At 40.8% G+C, this 19,746-nt stretch overlaps 2 protein-coding genes and 1 long non-coding RNA gene across 8 annotated transcripts in view; 1 reads left to right on the plus strand and 2 right to left on the minus strand.

Moving 5' to 3' along the window:
* The window catches only part of LOC149610608 (potassium voltage-gated channel protein Shaw-like), a 519,915-nt gene that overhangs the window by 79,985 nt on the left and 420,184 nt on the right, over positions 1–19,746 (minus strand). The window lies entirely within an intron of this gene.
* Positions 3,466–7,401, minus strand: LOC149610612 (uncharacterized). Its single transcript, XR_016376812.1, has 2 exons — positions 7,270–7,401; positions 3,466–5,093 (listed from the first exon to the last, which is right to left on the minus strand). It is a non-coding gene; the product is annotated as an uncharacterized LOC149610612 (long non-coding RNA).
* LOC149610613 (uncharacterized) lies at positions 7,334–9,723 on the plus strand. Its single transcript, XM_089859625.1, has 2 exons — positions 7,334–7,470; positions 7,619–9,723. Exon 2 carries the CDS (start codon positions 7,846–7,848, stop codon positions 8,812–8,814), a length of 969 nt encoding a protein of 322 aa, XP_089715751.1. The 5' UTR covers positions 7,334–7,470; positions 7,619–7,845; the 3' UTR covers positions 8,815–9,723.

Consider the following 19,746-nt stretch of genomic DNA (forward strand, 5'->3'; position numbering starts at 1 on the left):
AAGTTTACACTTTGGAGGGGTTTTTTTTCCTGTGATTATTTGCACTTGTCGGTATGCTTGTCTAGAAGTCATGCATTAAACGGGAAAACATTCAATTCGGAGTCAGTAGTTCTAACTTGGAACAGCTCTAATTTGGAACAGGTTTCTTAAAATTGTCATAACTTACGTTTGGGATCTTCAAATAAATACTTCATTTTATAGATTGAAAACTCCTCTATATCTACAGAACACAGCCTAAGACTCTTATAATAAATAAAATCCCAAGAGGATAAAACTATATTTAGATAACCTCATATTTTCCATAATTAATTTTACGAAAATCGAAGGGAAAATTCTTCCGTGGGTCTCAGAAAATAAGCTTTTACGACCAATAGGCAAAACGTACGCCTACGAAAACCATTATATTGAAAGTTTAGAACGTTTTCTTCAAATTTAACACATTAAACTCAAGCTCGGACCAAAATTTCTATTGGAGAACAATAATAGAAAATAATTCTTCTTTTGCTTAAAATGTAACACATCGAAAATTGCAAATTTACTCCTTCTTTATACATCAAGTGAGTCAAGAACAACAAATAAGAGCTTGAAAGACGCGTTGATAAATTGTGATCCCCAATTTTAGCTTATATAAATGTTTGCCCGAGTGAAATTCGATTTTACTGTCCTTTCGAGCACTTATTTAAAATGAGGATACTTATATTTTACTCCATAATTAATTTGATGTAGGGATAGCATTTTAAGTTCTGGAGATCCAGAATTTTAATTTTGTTACCAATTGAAGTTTTTAGACTATGAACAGGGATAGATAGACTTTTTTTAAGACGGAATGGGTAACAGGGTTATTCGGGTGCGCGTCCTAGTCCACGACCCCCTTACCCGTGACGGGGGGGGTATGAAAGAAGAGGCGGGTCTTATTTTCATTATGGCGTTGTATGTATATCCGGGTCAAATAAACGTCGTCTGCCAAGTTGGAATGGATTGGGCTCCGATTGTAATTTTTGAAAGAACATTGTTTAAAAATGGAAGTAACACAAGACATAGGGCTTGAAATCAAAACACATTTTGAAATACGATTTATTTCTCTTTGATGAAGTTGTAGTGATGCTTTAAAAGCCTTCATAGATATTACAACACGAACAGGTTTTAACAAAACACTAAGCTCACAAAACTCCTGGCCATTCACTAAGCCTTGGTTAACTTCATCAAATTCGCTTACAAAATTATGAGGATAGTAGACATGATTGGCTTTAGAAAGAATTAGCGAACACTTTTCACCCTTTACAGATGTACTCCAAATCCAAAACACCGGCAATAAATTCCCTACCTCTTAATTGCTATTAAAAACAATTCCCGAATAATTTCCGTGCCCTTGCTTTTAGACAGCTTCATTTTGAACCCCTGTAAAGATGCTTTTCTGTACAACCATAGCCCACTCGATCACGCGCATCACGACGTAAGCTGCTCGCGCTATATAGCGCGAGCAGCGCAGCGTCCGGGAGCGCGGATCGAGTGGGCTCTGGTACAACGCAAGAGGGGTCGTAGTCATAGCGACAGATGTAAACAGGAATTACGTATTATTGGCCCTCCTTGTCAGCAACGTCACCAATACGTAGTTTTAGTGAGCCAATAAGAAAATTTAATTTTTTGGTTACGTGTTGAAGGAAGGGGCTATGTACTCGTCTATGAGTCGGACTGAAGTAAATATTAACCGTTGGGAATTCCGTCTTAAAAAAGTCTATCTATCCCTGCTATGAACTATCTACAAACTGTAATATAAATCGACTCTGAATCATCTTCCGCAGAGATTCTTATCACTTACGTCCATATTTTGCTTGCGCTAAAATGACTTAAAGTAAAGACGCATAGCTACGGTACCTTCATATTTTGCTATTAATTTTTTTGTATAACCATTTATGATTAGCTCATCTATTACTAACGAAGCATGGGTATTTTGGTAGAGTGATACAAAAATTATGTAGCTTGGATGAAACAACATGAAGTAACATTATAAATATCCGCAAAGTTTAATAGAATCCTCTGTTTGTCACTGGTTACCCAAATCCTGTACATTTTTTAGGGCTATATACCGTTGTCACCGATGTACAGTACAAGTTTCAAAATAGAGGCTTACAAAAGTAATGTTCAACCTCCTTTTCTTGCCGGCATTTTGGTAAAAAAGAAGAAACATTTTTCAGGCACTTATTTCCCAGAAAAGGAATGATAAAAAATATAAATGGGGAAGGCGGTATACTTTTAGCTTTTTTCTTTTTCTATCGTGCTGTCTGATAGTAGGGTGTATTTTCCTTCTCATCTCTACTTGCCGGCGCAATATCCGGTGGAAATAGTTTTATTTTTCTTCTCTGTAAAACACTTATATCAGTTCTTCTTTTCTAGTAATATCCTCTCTTCTCATAGTAAGTCAGTCCCCTACGTTTTCAAGAAGACTATCTACCCTTAAACCCCTCTTTTTCTGCTCCTGTATTTTTGGAGGAAATCAAAAAACTACCTAGGATCTTCCTTACGGATGAGTCATACTGTAGGGAGACGTGCATCGTAGAACGATTGTTAAATTCTATATTTTGTCAATGAATTTCAAGTAAAACTGGAAATACATAAAGCTAAAACGAATCATCGTGTCCTCATATATCCCATGTTAGTTTCTATGCGGGTTTTTAAAATTCGTCATGCATAGCATAATGATTAGTCAGGCTCTTCCCGCAAATTCGCCTAGATACGTTGAGAAAATGGCTACACAATTATTCCGATTATTTGTATGTATTTTTCGTAAAACACGTAGCGTAACGTCACCATACCTAAGAGTGTTCTATAATGAAGAGCCACTGTTATGGTTTTAGTGTAACGGATGAAATTCGTATTGTGTTTCTGTTTCTTACTTAAATTTAAGAGGTCATCCGTAAAACCAGAAGAAATTGAGTACTCTAATCGTAACATTTAAACGGTGTACCGTTGGGTCTAAATGGTATGGAACATTTTTGACTCAAAATCGCCCACAGAACCTGTTTCGGGGATCCTGTATTTACGTACAAAGACAATTATGAGAGCTAAATTTCTCCGTGTCGTTACTTGTTTTTCTCAAGGAAGTGACCAGAAAAATGATCAAAATGTAAAATTTTAACCATTGGTCGAGAATATTTTTCACTTGTTAAGAAATATGAAAGGTATCGCGTCTCTTAGCATGATGGAATGGGAAACATGATTGCGTGTTTTCCTCTGCAGTGTTATTACTCTGAGTTTTCCCAGTGTTCATTCGTTGATCTTGGAGAGAACTAAAAGAGTTTCTGATACATCTTTACTAGTTTTTAAGTTTTTCTTCTTTTTGTATCTTGGAACTGGAGTGTACCTTACATATCGAAGTCAATTTTTCGCAGCGATACGTTTTGAACCCCCCCCCCCCAAAAATGTTATTATTTTTAGGTTTCATATACAGTATATTTTGTCATTGCATTCTGCTTTTTTCCATCGAGTTTAATATATAATTTTTTTGATTTGACACAGAAAGGATATTCGTTTTAAAGTTATCTTTTTACTGAAAGGCTTTTAAGTGCGGAAAAAGTATCAATTTAAGTTAGTCATTTATATCTTTTGAAAATGTTTTCCTTTCAAGTTATGTACTCTAATTAGCGAAGCGAAAGCTGTGGCTCACACTGATCTATGAACTTCGTTTATTAAACATAATAGGTCTTATAATTAGTAGAAAAATCGATAAAAAATAATTTGATTTTCTTTTTCACCTTCAATTTGAAGAAAAGGTTTGTACTAGATTTTTTTTTTAATTCGGAAGAGCGTGTTTGGTGGAGTTGCTCAAAGTAGGGTCAGGGAACCCCTTGACATTAAGCCTGTTAAGAACGTCCTATTCTTGACGCGTTACGTTTTAGAATTATGATTAACCACTAATTAAGCACCGTTTTTTTAAAATAGAAACTTGTAAGAAAAAGTTAGTTTCTAAAAAATCATGCATATTTTCATTCGGTTGAGCCCAAAGTCCATGGATATGTATAAATACTACGTATTATGGATTCGCAACTCTTACCTTCCACAAGGCATTTCGCTTAAGCGCTCGTTCAGCAGAGAAAAAATTACTTCACCCCTCCCCCAACCTTGTGAGGGAGAGAGAAATTCGTATTTCCTCTGTTTGGGCATGGGCGAAATTACAAACTCACCACCCAGGATTCTCGGGAGAACTATAGTTTCTTTTCCCCATAAAACCTAGCCACTAAGTTGAAGTTCCGATTCAATTTAGAATGTGAGACACCTCACATCAGAGAGTGTGGGGTATTTGGTGCCCAGCTTTTTGGCCTAGTTGGAAATCCATAATACCAGAAATTCATGATGTAAAGAGGGTTATACCAAAAATTTCTGATAAAGCGTAATACAAAGACTTGAAACACTTCCCGGTTTATACTTTCAAGTTTCTTAAAATATTCTAACACACATAGTTCCAATTTGAAATATTAGTTATTATTTGTGATAATAAAGAAAAATTCAAGCTTTCATTAAATATATTTAAAATTCCTTATCCTATCTTAAAAAACAAAATAAATTATGTAGATAAGTATCTTTCTCGGAAAACTATGTCATCATCCACCTCTGATGTCATACTATAAAACGTAGCCGGTTAGAACCGAGGAGAGTGTATTTTCCTGTATACTCTGGTATGATAAGAGCGGGACATCATGATTCATGAACGCTGGATCTCTAGAGATCCAGAGTTCATGGAGACATGAGCTCCATGTAGCACCTATTTTAATTTAAAAACACACCGTAAACGCATTATTGCATTAAGGGCAGTATAGCGTGGTTCATACGTAGTAACACCTTATTTAAATTCAAATGAAAAAAAAAAATCTGAACTACAAAACTGAACTATGATTAGCTTATAATATTTAGTAATCAATAATGATAATTTCATGTAAAAAACTATTCCTTGAATCCTTAATAAAATGTCCAGAAACATATTTGCTTGTTTCCGTCCCTGCTTTTAAAATCTGAACCGTGTGTCGTCTGCTCTGTCTTCTGTAGAATAATATTGGCGGGGAAAAGTAAACTTGGAAAACGTGTGCTGTTTAAGTTACCTTAGAGCCGGGAGTGTGGCGCACTCCTGTAAGCCAAGCTTCTGGGCGGCAGAGTTTGAGGGAATACGACACATGTCGGCGATCCTACCCTATAGGTGCCGACTGTCCCGTGTCCGCCGGAGGTGACTTACCCCAATTCCACCTTCCGTCACCTCCCAAGTAAACCTCATTTCCTTCCCTGCTTATACACATACGACCTAGCGGCCCCCGTCAGTGCTGGGCCGCGTAGGGTCTCCCGCTCAATTCTTCCTGGTGCTCAAGGCCTAACGGCCATAGAGATAGGAACATATATACCTCTAGAGTCACAACGTATATCCCGAGACAGGCCGCACTTTTTAAAACCATGTAAACTTTATCATTCGACACCAGCGCCACTATCGGCGATATTCTTAACTAAAATATTATTCGAGCTACAAATAGATGGCGTTGCTAAAAAAGGTTTTCGCGCTAAAAATGACTTTTTGGCGGGAAAAATGAACTTTTCGCGGTAAATCTGTAACTTTTTCAAACTTTTTTCAGTTGACGGACCTTATATTATTTTATTTGTTCTTAACTATCTAAATAAATGTTTCCAAAGTATATTTAAGTGTTTTATTTTATTTCTGTTCCAAATTTAACAAAATGGGTAGAAAATGCGCTGTTTCCTCTTGTAAAAATACTGGAAGAAACAAAAAGGTTTAATGGCATAGGTGAAAACCCAATAAATTAAACGTTGACATTATTAATTTATTAAACTAAGTTGTTATCACAATAAGCCATAGGAAAAACGGACTGGGTTCCAACTGCAAATGACGCGATTTGCGGAGATAATTTTGAGGCAAATGCCTTTCGGGAAAATGCTTCCATTATTAAAGCACTGACAACTTGGACTAATAATAGAAACTTAGCTTTACTTAGTCCAGGCTGACAAGAACTGAGATTCCTTCTTTATTTTTACCGGAATCAAATGAGGATCTCCTAAATTCTAATTTACTGTTTTGCAAAATAACTTTTGGTGCTTATTTAACTTGTTAATACAATTTACAGAAAACATACGCTAGAACAATCCCAAATGAAACCTTTCCCCAAACCACTCACGCGTCGGTAAATGAAACGGTTGAAAATAGGCCTACCTTATTGCCAACTATTCAAGCGGCGGTCAATATCACACTCCAAACTAGCCTATACCTTTGGCAAGTTACATTGAGGTCAATGAACCCGCGGAGCATAATCTAGACGAAAATGCAATAGAGGATATCGCGCATTAACTGTAGAAGTTGGAACATTTTCCCAACGCACAGAAATGTATGACATCCCAATGGACATTGAAGAACACGATAGCCCTCTGTTTGTTGTATGTACAGAGCTACAGGCTATATCATTGTAATTTTAGGGGCTTTGTCAAACATTAACGTATTTCCACAGACAATATCCATCTAAGGATATTGTCAAAATCATTGATCTTACTGAAAAATGCCTTAGAAGTCTTAAATCTTGAAAAATGTCGTGGTTGCATTAAAAACATTCCACTCAAAATAGAAACTCTTGTTGACGATGCTTAATTCATGAAAACATATTTCCCACTCTAACGGAGCACATATATGACCAAGAGTTCGGATGGAACCACCATTTAAATCACATTGTTAAAAAGGCAATAAACATCTACACAGATATCAGGCTGAGGAAAATAGCAAAGAATATGAACGAGAAAATGAAAAGAGAATATTAGAAAACGACTGACCAAACTGATTTTATTCCAAGGACAATAGTAGTCTATTTATAATTTGAATTTATTTATTAGTTGATACGTACATTTTACATTCAGCATTCATGATTCGTTCATTCACTCCAAAAAAATAATGTTTGTTTAATTAACTTGTCAAATCATCATCAATTTGTTTAATTAATTCATTATCACTTCCCTCGAATTTGCTAGAATACAATACACGCATAGACACAGTAGCAGACTACGCCGTTGAAAATATATCAAAATAGTTCTTCCGTTTTGGCACAGATGGCGCTGGGTGTATTTGATAAAGTATACTGTTTTTAACGTTGTATATTCACTAATGATAAGGTTAAAGTCTATGGGGACGCTTCCATGTTGTGACTCTAGAGGTATATATGTTCCTATCTCTATGCTAACGGCTAAGCACTAGTGTCAGTAGGTGGCAAAAAAAAAAAAAAAAAAAGTTACCTTAGAGCTGCAAATTAAAAGTAATTTCTATTGTTTGAATATTAATATCTAAATATGCATCTTCCCCAGACTAATTAACAGTTTCGTATTTGCCCTACGTGTTTGGCTGAATTAATTGGACCCTTCTGTTTGGAAGTCCTAGAGTAAAGTTTAACAGTGTCGCTATTCTATTTCCACCCTACCACGTGACTAACAATTGAGGTAAGGGAACAGGGAAGGGCTGCGGTTGGGTGAAAATAGTCTACCCCGGGTGAAAATTGCGTCCAGGTTATTTCCACCCTACCACGTGACTAAGAATTGAAGTAAGGGCTGCGGTAGGGCATTTAAATGCAACATCTTGATTCATTAGGGGGAGACGAAGTTTATGTGCAAACAGTGCAGTTACCAGACAGGAAGAAGCTCACAATTACGAATCACAAATTAATTCACAGTGATGAGCGTCCATTCAATTATGGATTCGTGATTATCGAGCCCGATCACGGGGAATTCGAGGAAACATGTCACTCGCGACTCAATGATGAGCGTCCATTCAAATGCGATATTTGCCAAAATCGTTCTTGAGCATGTGGGAATTTAATGAATTATATCTGGCCTCACAGTGATGAGCGTTTGTTCAAGTGTGATATTTGTGATTACCGCGCCCAAACTCACGGGAATTTAAATATGCATTTTGCGGCTCACTGTACTGAGCGTCCATTCAAATGCGATATTTGTGAATTTCGTGCCCAAACACGCAGTAGATTAAAGCAGCATGTCGCTACTCACAGTGATGAGCGTCCTTTCAAATGCGATATTTGCGATTACCGTTCCCGAACTCACTGGAATTTAAAGATGCATGTCGCTACTCACAGTGATGGGCGTCCATTCAAATGCGATATTTGCGATTACCGTTGCCGTACTCGCGGGAATTTAAATCAGCATGTCGCTACTCACAGTCACAAGCGTCCATTCAAATGCCATATTTGTGAATATCGCGCCCGAATGGTACGAGATTTAAAGAAGCATGTCGCGACTCACAGTATTGAGCGTCCATTCAAATGCGATATTTGCGATTACCGTAGCCGAACGCGAAAGTATTTAAAGAGACATGTCTCGATTCACAGTGATGAGCGTCCTTTCAAATGCGATATTTGTGATTATCGTACAAAATTTCGGTCGAATTTAAAGAAACACGTCTTGACTCACAGTGATCAGCGTCCTTTCAAATGCGACATTTGCGATTACTGCACCCGAACTCGCGGGAGTTTGAAGAAGCATGTCGCGACTCACAGTGATGAGCGTCCGTTCAAGTGTCCTTTTTGTGATTTTGCAGCCAAAATAAAGCGTAGTTTAAGAGGTCACATTTCTAGACTTCACTCATCAAAATATATAATTGAACGAAAAATTATAAAAACTGTCTCGTCGAAGTCAAAACGGAAAAACAAATACGACCAATCAAAGTTGACTCGGAAATGCCGGTTTTGTCGAAAAGTTTTCAATAGTCGAGAGTCTTTAATTTCCCACGAAAACTATTGCCGAAAATTCAAGGGGAACGTATTTCTATGAAAGACAATTCTGAAAAACCAAATCAGGGAAACATGGAATTGAATTTGTCAGATTCTACCCAAGATCAGTCAGAAAGTAGATCATCTGATGTTGCAGACTTTGTGTTCCCATTAAAACTCAAACCAGACGACAGAAGTGGAAGTTCGCAACCAGAACGAAGTGTGCCAAATATAAACCATGATTCGCTTAATGGAAATGATCAGTCAAATGAAGTCGAGATACATTCAGAATCAGATCCAGATGAACCCAGAAACGCGAGCGACTCCAATTGTACTAGTTCTAAAAGTGTCGGTTCTAACTTCAACCTAGGGATATCTTTGAATACTTGCCCATCTAAGCGTAAATTTAATACCATATGTCCAACCATAACCTCTGAAGAAATTAAGAAAGAACCAGAACCTGTATCGAGTGCTAATTTCAGTTCAGAGTTTGACATAAATTGTGTCAAATTGGAAAACGAAGCTGCAATGCCTCTTTCAGCTAACGAAGATATTTACGGCCCAGATTCTGAAGCATCGAGGCGGGAATTAAGTTTAAAATGGGAAGAACCAATTGATCACCTGAAGAATGAGTTTGGTTTTCTCAACAATGACGCTGTTGACCAAGACACTCGGTTTACCAACAAACAGTGTTCTATTATTTTGACAAAATTGGAAAATTCGGGGAATTATCTTGGATGTTATTACGTTAGAATGAAAGAACCACCTTATGTTTACGAGGTGGTTAAAGTTAATTTGAATCCCCTCATTTAATCCATTGTGATGTACTGTAGTGTGACTAAGAAGTCTTATGTCTGTTTTCCATTTAAGTATTCCTTACAATTTCATGCTGTCATTTTATTTCAACAATACGCGTGCGTTTCTTACTTTATTTTCAAATAAAATTGCTTAATCTGTGTTAAAAACTTTAGTTCTGCCTTTAGAGTCAATTCTTAACTAATTTATTAATCAAAAATGTCTTGATTAGAATCAAGACCTAAAAAGTGTCGATAAGACTGAGGTTATCACTTGTCTGAAGGATCAGATATTAATTTTTCTTTTTAATTGAAACATAAATGCATGCTTAAGAAAAAACAACGTTCCATTACCGTTTTCCGTTGAAATAAATTATTTTACTGGTAATCAATTTCAAAAATTTACTTATCTCGGCTTTTCGACCACAATTCCATTCCCCGAAAACATTTTATCATTACATTAATTAGTTTTGGGAGAGTACGTGTATGGTTTTGCGTTTTAAAAGGTTCCTAAAGACGTTACATCCCCATTCGTGACCGGCACGCTTCGCAGTGGAACATTTTAATTATTCTAAAACCAATGGCGCCAAATTCAATAGGGACAGAAAGGTTTTTACTCGCGGTTTTGCAAAATGATGTAATATCAAGTGTACTTTAGTCAACCGTCGTATTCTTCTTTCTCTTAGTTCTGGGCATGATCAGTGTTACTGCCCAATTTCTCTACTTTCTAACAATGGTTAGAGACTATTTGATATGGCACGTCACAACGTTATATACATTTGTAAATTCTAAGTAGCACAAAAGGAAAAAGAATCCATTTTTTATATTTTGGTTTGAAATAAATAAATTCAAAATTCAGCAAAAAGAGAGGAAAGTTTGCTTCAAGTTAGCAGAGGGACATGGTAGTGAAAATAGTATTCTAGAATTTTGTTCGTTCAAACCTTAATATATCATGAAAAATTCAAGTGAGGAGGCGGCACTACCTAGAAAGGTTGATTTTGGCAGATAACAGCGAAAAAATTAAGTTATACACACACTGGGACTATGGGAGAGTTTCAGGGCCGCAGATCGCACATGATGAAATTTCAACTCCAGTTTACATCAATTCTCCCTGGTCGTGCTAGTAGCAGGTTAAGCTATAGTTTGCTCAGGTCCCTTTAGTCTCGAAAGGGTTATATAGTGCTTGTAACTTTAAAAAAGTTGTTGTCATGGCTAAACAGACCGCTATTACAGTTTTTTATTGTTTTATAGGTTTTTTTGACACGTTATCTCCCAAAAGTAATTAATGTAATGATAAAATGTTTTCGGGGAATGGAATTGTGGTTGAAAAGCCGAGATAAGTAAATATTTGAAATTGATTACCAGTAAAATAATTTATTTCAACGGAAAACGGTAATGGAACGTTGGTTTTTCTTAAGCATGCATTTAAGTTTCAATTAAAAAGAAAAATTAATATCTGATCCTTCAGACAAGTGATAACCTCAGTCTTATCGACACTTTTTAGGTCTTGATTCTAATCAAGACATTTTTGATTAATATCTGTTCCTTCAGTCTTCACTTTAATTAAGAATGTTAAGAAACTGTTTTACATTTACAAAATCTGCATTAAGCAGAAACATATATAAAGGGGAAAATAACTTTAGCTCAATCAGACATTTATTTATAATGATAAAAAAAACGTAAATCAATAAAAGTTTGTATTCTTATTGTATTTAACATAATACAATTTTTTACAATCATTTATTGAAACGCGAGGCGCCTCCCTAAAAATTCCAGAAATAGGACCAAATTGACAATTAAACCCAATATGAAATTCGGATATCCTTAAAACTTCATAAAGACGATCCGAGATTGTCAGTTTCAAACTTTTTTGTAGAATAAACTAACGTCTGTTTGATATTAAGCTTAAAACCTTAAACAAAATATAGTCAGGGCTACCCTAAAAGTTCACAAAGATGATCCAAGATTGTTAATACGCCTAAAAAGTGCCATCTTCAAAATATGTAGCCGGGGAAAAGAGAGCGTGATCGAGTGGGATATGCTAGTGGTTGGAAGTCGCGGGGGTTGGGACAGGGATAAGGGAGTTGAGATGGATTGGAAATGATGATGGGCGACCTGCGGCACCGTATCTCTCCCAATGTACCTCGCGCACGCCCCTACCCTTCGGTAGGCGATTGCTAAGTGCTGCCGCGTAGCGCAATTTTATTTGTATGAGAACTAGCTTCTATTTTGAAGATAGAGGGAGCGCCTTTTACAATTTCGTCCAGTACGACCCTACCTAACCGCTGAGGATGCTGGGAGGACTATGGTGCCGTAGGTGGGGGTACACAGGCAACGCTATAGGTATGGTGATTTCCACTCCAATCCTCTCTCCTTCAAGGTTGGGACTCCAGGCAAAGTCGACTTCATCACGCACTCGCATACATTAAAATTCTAATATTTTAATTATCCACTTTTTTAGCAGACGACGTGCTCTGGTCAATGGTCACGGACCAGTTTATTTATTCCAAGTCAGGAAAGTCGCTGGCCTAATGTCCAGTTTAAAAAATGCTTATTTGGTCACGGGCCAGAAAACTCACGTAAACGCGACGCGAATGACGGAAACTACGTATTTTAAGAGTGAGGAGAGGCGAAATAGCCCGGCCTCCTTTTACGTCCCCCCTTGTATTTTGAAAGTGGGACTGGGACTATGGCGCGCGAATACTGAGGCATCTTATACCTTCTCCCTAGTGAACTAGATATCGCTTCTTGGTAAAACTTTATATAACTAAAACCATGAGTTTATAACATCCGTTCCATAACAAAGTTCATACAACTTTTGGAAAACAAATTTCCATGAGATTTCCCAGGCTTTTCCCCATATACTTCCCTGACTTTTCTAGGTTTTTCCCGTATATGGAGTATCCTATGGAGCAAATGTTAACGAAGGAGGGAAGGGGCAAATAGGATTATTACATAATCAAAGGATATCCCCGTATCTCTAATATAACCAGAGTTACGATCTTCCAAAATTTAGTGTAATGTTAATCCTATGGAAGAGGCAAAATACCTACAAGCACCCGGGGCAAGTACATACAAGCCCTCACAAGCACCTAAAAGTACCCGGGCAAGTACCTACAAGCCCTCACAAGCACCCGAGGCAAGTACATACAAGCCCTCACAAGCACCTAAAAGTACCCGGGGCAAGTACCTACAAGCACCCGAAGCAAGTACCTACAAGCACCCGGAGCAAGTACCTACAAGCACCCGGGGCCCGTACCTACAAGCTCCCAGGAGCACCCGGGGCAAGTACCTACAAGCACCCTGGGCAAGCACCCAGGAGCACCCGGGGCAAGTACCTACAAGCACCCGGGGTAAGAACCCAGAGGCACCCGGGGCAAGTACCCACAAGTACCTACAAGCACCCACAAGTACCTACAAGCACCCACAAGTACCTACAAGCACCCACAAAAACCTACAAGCACCCACAAAAACCTACAAGCACCCACAAGTACCTACAAGTACCCACAAGTACCTACAAGCACCCACAAGTACCTACAAGCACCCACAAAAACCTACAAGCACCCACAAAAACCTACAAGCACCCACAAAAACCTACAAGCACCCACAAGTACCTACAAGTACCCACAAGTACCTACAAGTACCCACAGGTACCTACAAGCACCCACAAGTACCTACAAGTACCTACAAGTACCTACAAGTACCCACAAGTACCTACAAGTACCTACAAGTACCCACAAGTACCTACAAGCACCCACAAGTACCTACAAGCACCCACAAAAACCTACAAGCACCCACAAAAACCTACAAGCACCCACAAGTACCTACAAGTACCCACAAGTACCTACAAGTACCCACAGGTACCTACAAGCACCCACAAAAACCTACAAGCACCCACAAGTACCCACAAGTACCCACAAGTACCTACAAGTACCTACAAGCACCTACAAGTACCTACAAGTACCCACAAGTACCCACAAGTACCCACAATTACCTACAAGTACCTACAAGTACCCACAAGTACCTACAAGTACCCACAAGTACCCACAAGTACCCACAAGTACCTACAAGCACCCACAAGCACCTACAAGCACCCACAAGCACCCACAAGTACCCACAAGCACCTACAAGCACCCACAAGTACCTACAAGTACCCACAAGTACCCACAAGTACCCACAAGTACCCACAAGTACCTACAAGTACCCACAAGTACCCACAAGTACCTACAAGTACCCACAAGTACCCACAAGCACCTACAAGTACCCACGAGTACCTACAAGTACCCACGAGTACCCATAAGCACCTACAAGTACCCATAAGCACCTACAAGTACCTACAAGCACCTACAAGTACCTACAAGTACCTACAAGTACCTACAAGTACCCACAAGTACCTACAAGCACCCACAAGTACCTACAAGTACCCACAAGTACCCACAAGTACCTACAAGTACCCACAAGTACCCACAAGTACCTACAAGTACCCACAAGTACCCACAATTACCTACAAGTACCCACAAGTACCTACAAGTACCCACAGGTACCTACAGGTACCCACAAGTACCCACAAGTACCTACAAGTACCCACAAGTACCCACAAGTACCTATAAGCACCAACAAGTACCCACAAGTACCTACAAGCACCCACAAGTACCCACAAGCACCTACAAGCACCCACAAGTACCTACAAGTACCCACAAGTACCCACAAGTACCTACAAGTACCCACAAGTACCTACAAGTACCTACAAGTACCCACAAGTACCCACAAGTACCCACAAGTACCTACAAGTACCCACAAGTACCCACAATTACCTACAAGTACCCACAAGTACCCACAGGTACCTACAGGTACCCACAAGTACCCACAAGTACCCACAAGTACCCACAAGTACCCACAAGTACCTACAAGCACCTACAAGTACCCACAAGTACCTATAAGCACCCACAAGTACCCACAAGTACCTACAAGCACCCACAAGTACCCACAAGCACCTACAAGCACCCACAAGTACCTACAAGTACCCACAAGTACCCACAAGTACCTACAAGTACCCACAAGTACCTACAAGTACCCACAAGTACCTACAAGTACCCACAAGTACCTACAAGTACCCACAAGTACCCACAAGTACCTACAAGTACCTACAAGTACCCACAAGTACCTACAAGCACCTACAAGTACCCACGAGTACCTACAAGTACCTACAAGTACCCATAAGCACCTACAAGTACCTACAAGTACCTACAAGTACCCACAAGTACCTACAAGCACCTACAAGTACCCACAAGTACCTACAAGTACCCACAAGTACCTACAAGCACCCACAAGTACCTACAAGCACCCACAAGTACCCATAAGTACCTACAAGCACCTACAAGTACCCATAAGTACCTACAAGCACCTACAAGTACCCACAAGTACCTACAAGCACCCGCAAGTACCTACAAGCACCCGCAAGTACCTACAAACACCCACAAGCACCTACAAACACCCACAAGCACCAACAAGCACCCACAAGTACCTACAAGTACCCACAAGTACCTACAAGCACCCACAAGTACCTACAAGCACCCACAAGTACCTACAAGCACCCACAAGTACCTACAAGCACCCACAAAAACCTACAAGCACCCACAAAAACCTACAAGCACCCACAAGTACCTACAAGTACCCACAAGTACCCACAAGTACCCACAAGTACCCACAAGTACCTACAAGTACCTACAAGCACCCACAAGTACCTACAAGTACCCACAAGTACCCACAAGTACCTACAAGCACCCACAAGTACCTACAAGTACCCACAAGTACCCACAAGTACCCACAAGTACCCACAATTACCTACAAGTACCTACAAGTACCCACAAGTACCTACAAGTACCCACAAGTACCCACAAGTACCTACAAGCACCCACAAGCACCTACAAGCACCCACAAGCACCCACAAGTACCCACAAGCACCTACAAGCACCCACAAGTACCTACAAGTACCCACAAGTACCCACAAGTACCTACAAGTACCCACAAGTACCTACAAGTACCCACAAGTACCCACAAGTACCTACAAGTACCCACAAGTACCCACGAGTACCCATAAGCACCTACAAGTACCCATAAGCACCTACAAGTACCTACAAGCACCTACAAGTACCTACAAGTACCTACAAGTACCCACAAGTACCTACAAGTACCCACAAGTACCTACAAGCACCCACAAGTACCTACAAGTACCCACAAGTACCCACAAGTACCTACAAGTACCCACAAGTACCCACAAGTACCTACAAGTACCCACAAGTACCCACAATTACCTACAAGTACCCACAAGTACCTACAAGTACCCACAGGTACCTACAGGTACCCACAAGTACCCACAAGTACCTACAAGTACCCACAAGTACCCACAAGTACCTACAAGCACCTACAAGTACCCACAAGTACCTATAAGCACCCACAAGTACCCACAAGTACCTACAAGCACCCACAAGTACCCACAAGCACCTACAAGCACCCACAAGTACCCACGAGTACCTACAAGTACCTACAAGTACCCATAAGCACCTACAAGTACCTACAAGTACCTACAAGTACCCACAAGTACCTACAAGCACCTACAAGTACCCACAAGTACCTACAAGTACCCACAAGTACCTACAAGCACCCACAAGTACCTACAAGCACCCACAAGTACCCATAAGTACCTACAAGCACCTACAAGTACCCATAAGTACCTACAAGCACCCACAAAAACCTACAAGCACCCACAAAAACCTACAAGCACCCACAAAAACCTACAAGCACCCACAAGTACCTACAAGTACCCACAAGTACCCACAAGTACCCACAAGTACCTACAAGTACCTACAAGCACCCACAAGTACCTACAAGTACCCACAAGTACCCACAAGTACCTACAAGCACCCACAAGTACCTACAAGTACCCACAAGTACCCACAAGTACCCACAAGTACCCACAATTACCTACAAGTACCTACAAGTACCCACAAGTACCTACAAGTACCCACAAGTACCCACAAGTACCTACAAGCACCCACAAGCACCTACAAGCACCCACAAGCACCCACAAGTACCCACAAGCACCTACAAGCACCCACAAGTACCTACAAGTACCCACAAGTACCCACAAGTACCTACAAGTACCCACAAGTACCTACAAGTACCCACAAGTACCCACAAGTACCTACAAGTACCCACAAGTACCCACGAGTACCCATAAGCACCTACAAGTACCCATAAGCACCTACAAGTACCTACAAGCACCTACAAGTACCTACAAGTACCTACAAGTACCTACAAGTACCCACAAGTACCTACAAGTACCCACAAGTACCTACAAGTACCCACAAGTACCTATAAGCACCCACAAGTACCCACAAGTACCTACAAGCACCCACAAGTACCCACAAGCACCTACAAGCACCCACAAGTACCTACAAGTACCCACAAGTACCCACAAGTACCTACAAGTACCCACAAGTACCTACAAGTACCCACAAGTACCTACAAGTACCCACAAGTACCTACAAGTACCCACAAGTACCCACAAGTACCTACAAGTACCTACAAGTACCCACAAGTACCTACAAGCACCTACAAGTACCCACGAGTACCTACAAGTACCTACAAGTACCCATAAGCACCTACAAGTACCTACAAGTACCTACAAGTACCCACAAGTACCTACAAGCACCCACAAGTACCTACAAGTACCCACAAGTACCCACAAGTACCTACAAGTACCCACAAGTACCCACAAGTACCTACAAGTACCCACAAGTACCCACAATTACCTACAAGTACCCACAAGTACCTACAAGTACCCACAGGTACCTACAGGTACCCACAAGTACCCACAAGTACCTACAAGTACCCACAAGTACCCACAAGTACCTATAAGCACCAACAAGTACCCACAAGTACCTACAAGCACCCACAAGTACCCACAAGCACCTACAAGCACCCACAAGTACCTACAAGTACCCACAAGTACCCACAAGTACCTACAAGTACCCACAAGTACCTACAAGTACCTACAAGTACCCACAAGTACCCACAAGTACCCACAAGTACCTACAAGTACCCACAAGTACCCACAATTACCTACAAGTACCCACAAGTACCCACAGGTACCTACAGGTACCCACAAGTACCCACAAGTACCCACAAGTACCCACAAGTACCCACAAGTACCTACAAGCACCTACAAGTACCCACAAGTACCTATAAGCACCCACAAGTACCCACAAGTACCTACAAGCACCCACAAGTACCCACAAGCACCTACAAGCACCCACAAGTACCTACAAGTACCCACAAGTACCCACAAGTACCTACAAGTACCCACAAGTACCTACAAGTACCTACAAGTACCCACAAGTACCTACAAGTACCCACAAGTACCTACAAGTACCCACAAGTACCCACAAGTACCTACAAGTACCTACAAGTACCCACAAGTACCTACAAGCACCTACAAGTACCCACGAGTACCTACAAGTACCTACAAGTACCCATAAGCACCTACAAGTACCTACAAGTACCCACAAGTACCTACAAGCACCTACAAGTACCCACAAGTACCTACAAGTACCCACAAGTACCTACAAGCACCCACAAGTACCTACAAGCACCCACAAGTACCCATAAGTACCTACAAGCACCTACAAGTACCCATAAGTACCTACAAGCACCTACAAGTACCCACAAGTACCTACAAGCACCCGCAAGTACCTACAAGCACCCGCAAGTACCTACAAACACCCACAAGCACCTACAAACACCCACAAGCACCAACAAGCACCCACAAGTACCTACAAGTACCCACAAGTACCTACAAGCACCCACAAGTACCTACAAGCACCCACAAGTACCTACAAGCACCCACAAGTACCTACAAGCACCCACAAGTACCTACAAGCACCCACAAAAACCTACAAGCACCCACAAAAACCTACAAGCACCCACAAGTACCTACAAGTACCCACAAGTACCCACAAGTACCCACAAGTACCCACAAGTACCTACAAGTACCTACAAGCACCCACAAGTACCTACAAGTACCCACAAGTACCCACAAGTACCTACAAGCACCCACAAGTACCTACAAGTACCCACAAGTACCCACAAGTACCCACAAGTACCCACAATTACCTACAAGTACCTACAAGTACCCACAAGTACCTACAAGTACCCACAAGTACCCACAAGTACCTACAAGCACCCACAAGCACCTACAAGCACCCACAAGCACCCACAAGTACCCACAAGCACCTACAAGCACCCACAAGTACCTACAAGTACCCACAAGTACCCACAAGTACCTACAAGTACCCACAAGTACCTACAAGTACCCACAAGTACCCACAAGTACCTACAAGTACCCACAAGTACCCACGAGTACCCATAAGCACCTACAAGTACCCATAAGCACCTACAAGTACCTACAAGCACCTACAAGTACCTACAAGTACCTACAAGTACCCACAAGTACCTACAAGTACCCACAAGTACCTACAAGCACCCACAAGTACCTACAAGTACCCACAAGTACCCACAAGTACCTACAAGTACCCACAAGTACCCACAAGTACCTACAAGTACCCACAAGTACCCACAATTACCTACAAGTACCCACAAGTACCTACAAGTACCCACAGGTACCTACAGGTACCCACAAGTACCCACAAGTACCTACAAGTACCCACAAGTACCCACAAGTACCTACAAGCACCTACAAGTACCCACAAGTACCTATAAGCACCCACAAGTACCCACAAGTACCTACAAGCACCCACAAGTACCCACAAGCACCTACAAGCACCCACAAGTACCCACGAGTACCTACAAGTACCTACAAGTACCCATAAGCACCTACAAGTACCTACAAGTACCTACAAGTACCCACAAGTACCTACAAGCACCTACAAGTACCCACAAGTACCTACAAGTACCCACAAGTACCTACAAGCACCCACAAGTACCTACAAGCACCCACAAGTACCCATAAGTACCTACAAGCACCTACAAGTACCCATAAGTACCTACAAGCACCCACAAAAACCTACAAGCACCCACAAAAACCTACAAGCACCCACAAAAACCTACAAGCACCCACAAGTACCTACAAGTACCCACAAGTACCCACAAGTACCCACAAGTACCCACAAGTACCTACA

The sequence above is a fragment of the Phalangium opilio genome, unplaced genomic scaffold, assembly GCF_054372755.1.
Source record: "Phalangium opilio isolate 3A_F unplaced genomic scaffold, DU_Popi_V2 ptg000329l_1, whole genome shotgun sequence".
In the NCBI taxonomy this organism is placed as follows: Eukaryota; Metazoa; Arthropoda; class Arachnida; order Opiliones; family Phalangiidae; genus Phalangium; species Phalangium opilio.